General features: G+C 47.2%; 1 protein-coding gene across 1 annotated transcript in view; it reads left to right on the top strand.

The window, feature by feature from the left end:
• The window catches only part of LOC124144127 (dynein axonemal assembly factor 8-like), a 107,160-nt gene that overhangs the window by 19,579 nt on the left and 75,309 nt on the right, over positions 1-12,272 (top strand). Inside the window, exons 11-13 of the mRNA XM_046513382.2 lie at positions 7,239-7,380; positions 8,371-8,612; positions 10,825-11,896. Coding sequence (XP_046369338.2) covers positions 7,239-7,380; positions 8,371-8,612; positions 10,825-11,896 — 1,456 coding nt within the window. The remainder of the gene's footprint in view (positions 1-7,238; positions 7,381-8,370; positions 8,613-10,824; positions 11,897-12,272) is intronic.

The following is a 12,272-nucleotide window of genomic DNA, read 5'->3' on the forward strand; positions in this document are numbered from 1 at the left end:
CTCATCTCCCGTGCTTTCCTCATCCCTTGCGCTTTTCTCATCTCCAGTGCTTTCCTCATCTCCCGTGCTTTGCTCATCCCTCGCGCTTTCCTCGTCTCCAGTGCTTTCCTCATCTCCCGCGCTTTGCTCATCTCCCGTGCTTTGCTCATCCCTCGCGCTTTCCTCATCTCCCGTGCTTTCCTCATCTCCCGTGCTTTCCTCATCTCCCGTGCTTTGCTCATCCCTCGCGCTTTCCTCGTCTCCAGTGCTTTCCTCATCTCCAGTGCTTTCCTCATCTCCAGTGCTTTCCTCATCTCCCGTGCTTTCCTCATCTCCCGCGCTTTCCTCATCTCCCGTGCTTTCCTCATCCCTTGCGCTTTTCTCATCTCCAGTGCTTTCCTCATCTCCCGTGCTTTGCTCATCCCTCGCGCTTTCCTCGTCTCCAGTGCTTTCCTCATCTCCCGTGCTTTCCTCATCTCCCGTGCTTTCCTCATCCCTTGCGCTTTCCTCATCTCCAGTGCTTTCCTCATCTCCCGTGCTTTCCTCATCTCCCGTGCTTTCCTCAATCCTTGCTCTTTCCTCATCTCCCATGCTTTCCTCATCTCCCGTGCTTTGCTCATCCTTCGCGCTTTCCTCATCTCCAGTGCTTTCCTCATCTCCTGTGTTTCCTCATCTCCAATGCTTTGCTCATCCTTCGCGCTTTCCTCATCTCCAGTGCTTTCCTCATCTCCAGTGCTTTCCTCATCTCCTGTGTTTCCTCATCTCCAGTGCTTTGCTCATCCTTCGCGCTTTCCTCATCCTTCGCGCTTTCCTCATCTCGAGTGCTTTCCTCATCTCCTGTGCTTTCCTCATCTCCCGTGCTTTTCTCATCCCTCACGCTTTCCTCATCTCCAGTGCTTTCATGTATTCTGGTTGGTGTAGAACTCACCACTTCGCTCCCAAATCGAGGGTGACAATTCCAACCTCTCCCCAGATCGAGTTCAAGATCAACATTTGACTTATTGATCTCACAAAGATTTACCACAGATTGCTCCCGATCCAGACTTCCTTCCTTTGTCATCAAATGGGCTCCACCAAGTCCATGTCCCTGATGCTCTACTTCCTGGATTGATCAAATCCTTGACCATTCAGATCGGAGTCCAGCACATACACAGGATCCACAATGTCGTAGCCGACTCCTTATCCCGATCTGAACAATCATCACCAACGGGATGGTGTCTCCAGGTTCAACGCTCAGCTCCAAAGGTTCATTTCTCCCATCCTAGATCCTCAGGCACAGGACCATAACGTTCTGGTCATCTCGTGGGAGTACCTCAATGTCTACGTTTTGTTTCCCGAGTGGTCAAGACCATCAGAGAGGCTCATCATTCCTCTACTAAGAGTGAGTGAGTGAGTTAATATTTAACGTCACATCGGCAATATTTCAGCCATATCGTGACGAGCCTCTACTAAGACCCTCTACGACCACAAGTGGAAGGCGTTTGAGGCCCTTGTCACACTCATGACATCTTCACTTCCACCACTGCTTCTCTGCAACAGATAGCCAATTACCTCCATCTGTTAAGATCTATACGGAAGCTTTAGGGATCTTCTTTGGCCACTTTTCTTGCAGCGATCAACTCCGTCATTGCTACTACCACTGGAACGAAGGCTTCCACAGCTGCTAATTTTCAGTAGTCCAGTTCAACAAAATGGCAAACAAATTCTCCCGTTTCTGGCCTCTCATCTGGGATCTATACGTCATCCATCATCATTTGACTTCGGCCGGATATGCATTTGCTGACAAAGAGTTCTAGTTGATCACGGGGGCACGGGGGGCCCAGTCGTCTAAGACGCCGCGATTCGCTGTGCAGAGTTGCGTCCCTGGACACGCCAGAAACCTATGATTGTGGGTTCGAAACCCGGTTCGCCCCGATTATGTTTCTAGGTTTGTCAGCACCATACCCGTGCTCGTGGGTTTCACCGAAGTGGTAAACGTCTGAGACCTGCATCACTTCGGGCTTTCCTCCCACATTAAGCTGACACGCCGCGATATAACTGGAATACTGTTAAAAGCGGCGTTAAACCCAACTCACTCACTCACTCACTCTAGTTGATCACTTTCAAGACAGTTTTGTACTGGACCTTGCAACTGCAGCACGTGTTCCATGCTCTGGATGTTAACAGAGTCCAAGGGACAACCAGATCGACTGTTTCTGATCCTGTCGCTGGCATGTATCCTAGGACCTGATGACCTGGAAGATCTTTCCTTATGTCCGGTGTGAGCACTACAAATGTACTTGACTGCTGCAAGACCACTTCGGCGCTCCAGGAAGAGACTTTTCATTCTGCTCTCAACAGCAGCCTTCCCCGTCCACGTTTCACGATCTCCTTCTGGCTCCACTCGATTATCCTACGGGCTTTCACCTTTGCTGGGGGGCGGTCGGGTAGCCTAGTGGTTAAAGCGCTCGCTCGTCACGCCGAAGACCCGGGTTCGAGTCCCGACATGTGTACAATGTGTGAAGCCCATTTCTGGTGTCCCCCGCCGTTATATTGCTGGAATATTGCTAAAATTGGCGTTAACCCATACTCACTTACCTTTGCTGGATTGCCTCCGCCTGTTGCATCCAATCCTCAAGACACCCGCGCAGTCGCTTCTACATGGCCCCACGTGGCATCTGCTCGCTCTCGCCATTATGGAAGGGTGTTTTTTTAAGTCAGGCATGTTCTTCGCTTCCCACAATCTCCATGACATCTCCGTCACAGACTTCCAGTGCTTTCATCAGTTCGCACAGCAGCTGTCCACTGCACACAGGCACAGATAACTGATGTGTGTACCCGGTCCTGCTCCGCTCCACTGCACACAGGCACAGATAACTGATGTGTGTACCCGGTCCTGCTCCGCTCCACTGCACACAGGCACAGATAACTGATGTGTGTACCCAGTCCTGCTCTGCTCCACTGCACACAAGCACAGATAACTGATGTGTGTACCCAGTCCTGCTCCGCTCCACTGCACACAAGCACAGATAACTGATGTGTGTACCCAGTCCTGCTCCGCTCCACTGCACACAAGCACAGATAACTGATGTGTGTACCCAGTCCTGCTCCGCTCCACTGCACACAAGCACAGATAACTGATGTGTGTACCTGGTCTGCTCCGCTCCACTGCACACAAGCACAGATAACTGATGTGTGTACCTGGTCTGCTCCGCTCCACTGCACACAGGCACAGATAACTGATGTGTGTACCCAGTCCTGCTCTGCTCCACTGCACACAGGCACAGATAACTGATGTGTGTACCCAGTCCTGCTCTGCTCCACTGCACACAGGCACAGATAACTGATGTGTGTACCCGGTCCTGCTCCGCTCCACTGCACACAGGCACAGATAACTGATGTGTGTACCCGGTCCTGCTCCGCTCCACTGCACACAGGCACAGATAACTGATGTGTGTACCCGGTCCTGCTCCGCTCCACTGCACACAAGCACAGATAACTGATGTGTGTACCCGGTCCTGCTCCGCTCCACTGCACACAGGCACAGATAACTGATGTGTGTACCCGGTCCTGCTCCGCTCCACTGCACACAGGCACAGATAACTGATGTATGTACCCGGTCCTGCTCCGCTCCACTGCACACAAGCACAGATAACTGATGTGTGTACCCAGTCCTGCTCCGCTCCACTGCACACAGGCACAGATAACTGATGTGTGTACCCAGTCCTGCTCTGCTCCACTGCACACAGGCACAGATAACTGATGTGTGTACCCAGTCCTGCTCCGCTCCACTGCACACAAGCACAGATAACTGATGTGTGTACCCAGTCCTGCTCTGCTCCACTGCACACAAGCACAGATAACTGATGTGTGTACCCAGTCCTGCTCCGCTCCACTGCACACAGGCACAGATAACTGATGTGTGTACCCGGTCCTGCTCCGCTCCACTGCACACAGGCACAGATAACTGATGTGTGTACCCGGTCCTGCTCCGCTCCACTGCACACAGGCACAGATAACTGATGTGTGTACCCAGTCCTGCTCCGCTCCACTGCACACAGGCACAGATAACTGATGTGTGTACCCAGTCCTGCTCCACTCCACTGCACACAAGCACAGATAACTGATGTGTGTACCCGGTCCTGCTCCGCTCCACTGCACACAGGCACAGATAACTGATGTGTGTACCCAGTCCTGCTCCGCTCCACTGCACACAAGCACAGATAACTGATGTGTGTACCCGGTCCTGCTCCGCTCCACTGCACACAAGCACAGATAACTGATGTGTGTACCCAGTCCTGCTCCGCTCCACTGCACACAGGCACAGATAACTGATGTGTGTACCCAGTCCTGCTCCACTCCACTGCACACAAGCACAGATAACTGATGTGTGTACCTGCTCCTGCTCTGCTCCACTGCACACAGGCACAGATAACTGATGTGTGTACCCAGTCCTGCTCCACTCCACTGCACACAAGCACAGATAACTGATGTGTGTACCCAGTCCTGCTCCACTCCACTGCACACAAGCACAGATAACTGATGTGTGTACCCAGTCCTGCTCCACTCCACTGCACACAGGCACAGATAACTGATGTGTGTACCCGGTCCTGCTCCGCTCCACTGCACACAGGCACAGATAACTGATGTGTGTACCCGGTCCTGCTCCGCTCCACTGCACACAGGCACAGATAACTGATGTGTGTACCCGGTCCTGCTCCGCTCCACTGCACACAAGCACAGATAACTGATGTGTGTACCCAGTCCTGCTCCGCTCCACTGCACACAGGCACAGATAACTGATGTGTGTACCCAGTCCTGCTCTGCTCCACTGCACACAAGCACAGATAACTGATGTGTGTACCCAGTCCTGCTCCGCTCCACTGCACACAAGCACAGATAACTGATGTGTGTACCCGGTCCTGCTCCGCTCCACTGCACACAGGCACAGATAACTGATGTGTGTACCCGGTCCTGCTCCGCTCCACTGCACACAAGCACAGATAACTGATGTGTGTACCCAGTCCTGCTCCACTCCACTGCACACAGGCACAGATAACTGATGTGTGTACCCGGTCCTGCTCCACTCCACTGCACACAGGCACAGATAACTGATGTGTGTACCCAGTCCTGCTCCACTCCACTGCACACAAGCACAGATAACTGATGTGTGTACCCAGTCCTGCTCCACTCCACTGCACACAGGCACAGATAACTGATAACTGATGTGTGTACCCGGTCCTGCTCCACTCCACTGCACACAGGCACAGATAACTGATGTGTGTACCCAGTCCTGCTCCGCTCCACTGCACACAAGCACAGATAACTGATGTGTGTACCCAGTCCTGCTCCACTCCACTGCACACAGGCACAGATAACTGATGTGTGTACCCGGTCCTGCTCCACTCCACTGCACACAAGCACAGATAACTGATGTGTGTACCTGGTCCTGCTCCACTCCACTGCACACAGGCACAGATAACTGATGTGTGTACCTGGTCCTGCTCGCTGTATGTTCAGAATAAGTCTTGGAACTTTAGCTCCTATCTTCCCAGACCGAGTACCCAATTGGAGAGTCGAATCGCTCGTCTGAAGAGACCTTATGGTTATCAACTTTGAAGTTGCTGCAAGGTGCGGTAGTGCATACGATGTCCTGAACCTTTATTCTGCTCACCTTTGCCCTGTGTATCTGTGTTGTCGGGTATTGGTCCAAACATCCTCTTGTGGACGTTCTTGGTCATTCCTCTCCTTGTCCTGGCTTGCTTCATTCACTTGGGTGTGTCTGATAGCCTTGATGAAGCATTAATAGAGATGCAGAGCTGGTGCATGCTATTGTCCTTGGGAGATTGTGGTGTACCTGTCTTGTAGAATGGATTGGCTGGAGTCCCCTTCCGGATCAATTAACAATTGTATGCTGTACCTGAAAACACTTTCTGCATGTGCCTACCGATCTGATGCTGTTACGTCCGATTAGCGCATCAGGATTGTTTCACCAATTTTGGGTGTGTTTTCCCTCGCATGAGTTCTTGTCATTGTACGACACGAGGCAGTGTTCTAAATATTTTATTTATTTCACTGTTTTGAACTTCCTCGTGTTGTCTCATGGTTGTAGTCTTACAGGCTAGGGTATCTGCGTCCACCTTCCAACCATGGGATAAATGCATAGTGTGAAATAGGATAAAGTTAAAAAATTGGAAATTTTCCTAACAATTGTATAGTTTTTTACTTATCCTATCTCACATGTTATAAGCCCACCTAACCATCCCCACATCACAGTTCCTCTAGCCTTTTAGCTTTGACGGAAGAGAATGATGTGGCATTGATGGACACGTGATCAGGTCGTGTAGGGTCGGGATCATGTACATGGCGCAGTTGTTGGACAGTAACCATGGTGATGCTTGGATGTGTTTGGTGAATTGTTTTTAAGAAGCTGGAAGCTTTGTTCAAGCACGTTTTTGCACAGGATCTGAGAAGAAATCCATAGTTTGAGATAGGATGAGTATATAAATATACAATTTATAGGAGTATTTCGACTACCTTTAGCCAAAGTGTTTGATAGATGTATAATGTTGCTTGCAGTCTGTAATGGAGAACATACTTTTTGTACCTGGCAGTGGTAGACTCTAAGGTTCGTTAGTAGGACCAGTCAAGTATTCAGGTTTACCTGGTTTGTGTTGAAAGAAGGCATCAAACTTTCAGATGTACCTGTTTTGTGCTTAAATAGTACATCTCAAATATTCAGATGTACCTGTTTTGTGCTTAAATAGTGCATCTCAAATATTCAGATGTACCTGGTTTGTGCTTAAAGGGTGCATCTCAAGTATCTAGATGTAACTGGTTTGTGTTTAAAAGATGCATCTAGAGTATTCAGATTTACCTGGTTTATGTTTAAAGGATGCATCTCAAGTATTTAGATGTACCGGGTTTGTGTTTAAGAGATGCATCTCAAGTATTCAGATGCATCGGGTTTGTGTTTAAGAGATGCATCTAGAGTATTCAGATGTACCTGGTTTGTGCTAAAGGGTGCATCTCAAGTATTTAGATGTACCTGGTTTGTGTTTAAATGATGCATCTAGAGTATTCAGATTTACCTGGTTTATGTTTAAAGGATGCATCTCAAGTATTTAGATGTACCGGGTTTGTGTTTAAGAGATGCATCTAGAGTATTCAGATTTACCTGGTTTATGTTTAAAGGATGCATCTCAAGTATTTAGATGTACCGGGTTTGTGTTTAAGAGATGCATCTCAAGTATTCAGATGCATCGGGTTTGTGTTTAAAGGATGCATCGTATGAGCCCCCTCCCAAGACCTTGCCTGGAGTTATCTCCCCTGACCAGGAGTGTGTGCTGCTGACTGTCAACTTGTCCAGTGATGGAGAAATTGTGCTGCATCGAAACAGGACCAATAAAAGCGTGGACACTGGTTAGTTGGTTATTGATGAATCTAGTACAGGACAAGTATAAGGTGATATGTGTTATTCTGTTTGTAGGGTACAGGTGGACAAGTGGTGTAAGATGGTGCAACTCACTGTGCATTGTTGTGTTGCCAAGGTTCACACAGGCTTGAAGAGGCCTTGAATATGGCTGCCTTAAACAGTTGTGGCTCAAATTTTGTATGAACCATGGACCAAATTCAAGTCTGGTCATCATGGGCTCAAATTCCATATTACCGTATTCGACATAATAAGCGTCCAGGGCGCCCTCAAAATTAGAAATAGGGGGCTCTTATAAGAATATTATTTTGGTTGAAAAGATAAATTTTCGTGGTTTATGCTTACGGTCTGAACTGTTTATATACGACAGATATATTTTTCCAGAATTTAGTTGCCCATAATTAAGGGTGCATATAACCCACGAGTGCGTTATATACACGTGGCTATGCTTGTCGTGAAAGGCGACTAACAGGATCGGGTGGTCAGACTCGCTGACTTCGTTGATGCATGTCATAGATCCCAATTACGTGGATCGATGCTCATGATATCAACCACTGGATTGTCTGGTCCAGACTCGATTATTTACAGACCTCCGTCATAAAGCTGGAATATTGCTGAGTGCGGCGGTAAACAACAAACCAACCAACCAACCAACCAACCCTACCCCTGGGTCCTTGCCATTCTGCCCAATAGTTCAGGTATCGAAAGGACTATTAGAATATTGCCATTTTTAAGGTCGTCACACCGAAGACCCGGGTTCGATTCCCAACATGGGCTCAATGTGTGAAGCCCATGTCTGGTGTCCCCCGTCGTGATATTGTTGGAATATTGCTAAAAGCGGCGTAAAACCATACTCACTCACTCACTACACCGCAACGCAGGTACCTTAAAGAGAGATTACACTGAAAAAAAATGAATCTGAAAACAGGAGACCTTTTCAACCTCAGGAAAGATTTTTGCAATAGAGTTTCTGATTTCAGGGTGTGGTCTCTCTGCTAGCTACACCACTCTACTGACCTGGCTTCTCTCCCTTGTCCCTGATGACTTCACCTTCCTCCAGGGGGCAGCACAACCCACAGACAGTGCCATGTTCTTCCCTCCCTTCCATGTTGTGGGCCTCCAGCAGATGTGGATGGAGGAACAGCTCTGTCTTGCCATTGCTGTGTCTCCAGCTAAAGACTTCGATGCCAAGTTTGTCTCTCTCAAATCTAAAAAATCAAAGGTAAGCAGCTAAGATACAAAACTATGTGTTTACACCATCCATCAGGATTAATAGATCTGCTTTGCATGAAAGTTAGTTTTTTTACAGCTTTTTTTTTTAAAAAAGCCATACGTATTATGTTGTTGACAACATTAATAAATGTTACCATTTTTTATTTTTGAAATACAGAATGGAATTAGCAAAATCGTAATAACTTTTGTCTGGGATGGTTATTCATTTAGCTGTACAGGGCCCTACAGCAGGTTCTGAACTTCCTGATTCCAGAAAACTAATAGCAGTCTAGGAATCATCTTTGCCTATTATTCCACCTTGTCAGGACTTACGCGGCGGTCGGGTAGCCTAGTGGTTAAAGCGTTTCCTCGTCACGACAAAGACCCAGGTTCGATTCCCGACATGGGTACAATGTGTGAAGCCCATTTCTGGTGTCCCCCCGCCGTGATATTGCTAGAATATTGCTAAAAGCGGCGTAAAACCATACTCACTCACTCCCTCAATCTCATGACTTACTGTACATATATCATGTCTGTATGTGTGAATAAGCTTGCATCAAACTGAGCATCAATGTTACAAAACAGTTACATTCCCAGTTGAAAGGAGTGTTCAATAATCATCCCGGATCCTAAATTTCAAGAGCTCTCCGTCATATGGCCAGTACAGATTTTAGGTACATCTAAGTCGCTGAAAGGTGCAGCCGTGCATGCGGTGTCCCAAACCTTTATTCCGTTCACCTCTGCCCTGTGTATCGGTGTTGTCGGGTATTGGTTCAAACATCCTCTTGTGGACTTTGTCGATCATTCCTCTTCATACCCTGGCTCACTTCATTCACCCGTGAAGATTCCGGAGTAGAGTAGGTCTTTAGCAACCCATGCTTGCTGTAACAGGCGACTATGCTTGTCTTAAAAGGCGACTAACGGGATTGGGTGGTCATGCTCGTTGACTTGGTTGATGCATGTCATCTATCCCAAATGCGTCGATCGATGTTCATAAGGTCAATCAGTGGATTGTCTGGTCCAGACTCGATTATTTACAGACAGCCGTCATATAACTGGAATATTGCTGAGTGCAGCGTTAAACAACAAACAATCAAAACAAATCATTCACTTGGATGTGTCTGATAGCCTTGATGAAGCATTAAAAGAGATGCCAAGCTGGTGCACGCTATTGTCCTTGGGAGATAGTGGTGTGCCTGTCTTGTAGAGTTGATTTGCTGGATTCCCCTTCCGGATCAATTATCAGTCGTATGCTGTATCATAAATTTCCTTCAAATAACCTCTCACCCCTCCATAGTCTAGTGGATAGAGTGTCCAGTGGTCGGTGTTTCGATCCCCGGGTATGTCATACCAAAAGATGTTGATAAACATACAAGTTGTTACACTGTCTGGCGCTCGGCATTAAGGGACTAAAACAAGGACTGGTCGGCTTGGAGTAAGTATACTGTGTCTGAGTGGGATATTCATGTTAAACTGCGGCATTGTAACTCTGTTGGTTAGGTAACTTAATTTTGAACATGACATAAGTCCCATTTCACCTAAACACAAATAGCCTCTGCCCCTCACACTGCAGGATTCAAGAGGTCTCCATCATCCAGCCAGTTACAGATTTGAGGTACTTCAGTTAATGAAGGATTGAGATTTGTTGTTTTTTTCTAGGAAGTTGACTGATTGTCATCCCAAAAACTTTTTTATCCCCCGCCCAACTAAGTTGACGGTGGATATAGAAATGGGCTCCGTCCGTCCGTAGGTCCGTCCGTCACGTTTCGTTTCCCGAGCGTAACTCATAAACCGTTCAATATTTTTTCATCAAACTTTGCAGGTCTGTCAGGAACATACTGAACTGGTGCTTTTTGCTATTTAGAAATTTTAGAAATTTTTATTTTTTACGTTTCCATGGCAACAAGATGGACTTAGGTTCCAAAGTCTTCTTTTTTTTTACAATTTCCATGACAAGTTCCACCTCGGGTAAAAAAAGGTTATGGTTTGTTTAGATTTAATTATGTCATAAAATCTGCAACAGGGGCAGGGGATATAGCCACGTTAGTGGCAAACTCTTATTTAGATTTTTGGTAAATTTTGCATTGATATGGAAGAAAAGAAAACAATTTTGTATTAGAGGATGATAAGATTATAAAAATGTTCTAATTCCATAAATTTTTGCCTCCTGCAAAATCGTCTTTGAAATGTATTAAGAAATAAAGAAAGGAATTCTTTTCCAGGTTCGAGATGAAGTAAAGGGAAGCTCCCCCTTCATGCAGCATGTCAGCAAGTTCCTGTCCACCAACACTCTCCACACAGTGTGTCCCTGGCTCCAAGCCTTCGTCTCCATGGACGTCACGTGTGCCAATAAGGACGACCCAGAGCTGTGTGCATCCTACACCTACCAACCCCCCCTGCCCAACGTCACCACCAAGCCTCTCTCCACGTACATCCACCTCAACCCAGATCAGACAGCTGCTAGCAAAGTGTTTAACACACCCGTAGGCTTCTTCTGGCAAACAGTTGACAGTGATGACGGACACTTTGACGTCCCTCTTCATGACAGTGACGTGAGCTATGAAACCCAGAACACAATGTCCTTGATATACAAGAAGATATTCCGTGAACCTGGTGCCCTGATGGGAATCCTGAACCGGGTCCTCCAGGAGGGTCTTGATCTCAGTGGAGTCCGACTCCTCTATCCTACTGCTGAATTGCTCAATTTGAAAGAATGTGATAACAGTGAAAAACAGTCTACCCTTGACCTTCTGAACAATATAGGGCCTGTTCTTGCTATTGCACTGCGTGGAACATTTGCTCGGTCAATCTGGCTGGACGCTGTCGGACCTTCAGATCCTGCTTTAGCAAGGCGGACGGACCCTATGTCCCTCTGTGCTCAGTTCGGTGGTGCTTCCAGAGATGAATGTCTCCTCTTCTGTCCGCGGAACCAAGGCCGGGTCCACTCGGAGCTGACCCGTTGGTTCGGAGGCAGAGTTCCTTCTGGCGGAGTGGTTGATGTCGGGACACCTTACACCAGGAAGGAACATCTCAGAAGTGGAAGTCCAAAAGAGAGGAAAGGAAAACGAGGATCTGCTGAACCAAAAGATGCAAAAGAGGACAGAGATGAACTTTTGGCTCATCGTCCCCCCGCCACTTTGACAGCCACCCACAAGAGTGACATCTTCCTCCTCCTGTCCCCTCTGGTCCCCCCCCGCAGCTACGGCCTCATCATGTCCACGTGTCAGAGGAGGGGCTATCAGATACATGGGCTGCGTAGACTCAAGCTGACAACAAAGAGAGCAAGTGCTTTAGGTACATTGTTAAGTATTAACTTGGTAAAAGGGGTGAACTGCATGTTGTATTCACTCTGAAATCTCCTGAACAAGAAATTTCCTCTAAGACATGCTAGAATATACACAAGCAGAGATATGTTGGACACGTCAACAACAGTACTTAACAGAAATAACAGACAGAAAACTAAGAGTGTGTTTTACACATTTTAGATTAGGTTTGAACAATTTAGTATGTAATACGGGTCGTTTTTCCTCAGTTTAAAAAAAATTGCGTTTTTGTCCTTTTTGTCCCACATTTACTGAAAATGAATACCATTTTATACTTATCTGTCCATGTTATGAATTGCTCAGAACAAAATATTTCCAAGGTTTACCCCAAAACATCAATACACTAA

Source organism: Haliotis rufescens, unplaced genomic scaffold (genome assembly GCF_023055435.1).
Source record: "Haliotis rufescens isolate VD_foot unplaced genomic scaffold, xgHalRufe1.0.p SCAF_87, whole genome shotgun sequence".
NCBI classification, from domain to species: domain Eukaryota; kingdom Metazoa; phylum Mollusca; class Gastropoda; order Lepetellida; family Haliotidae; genus Haliotis; species Haliotis rufescens.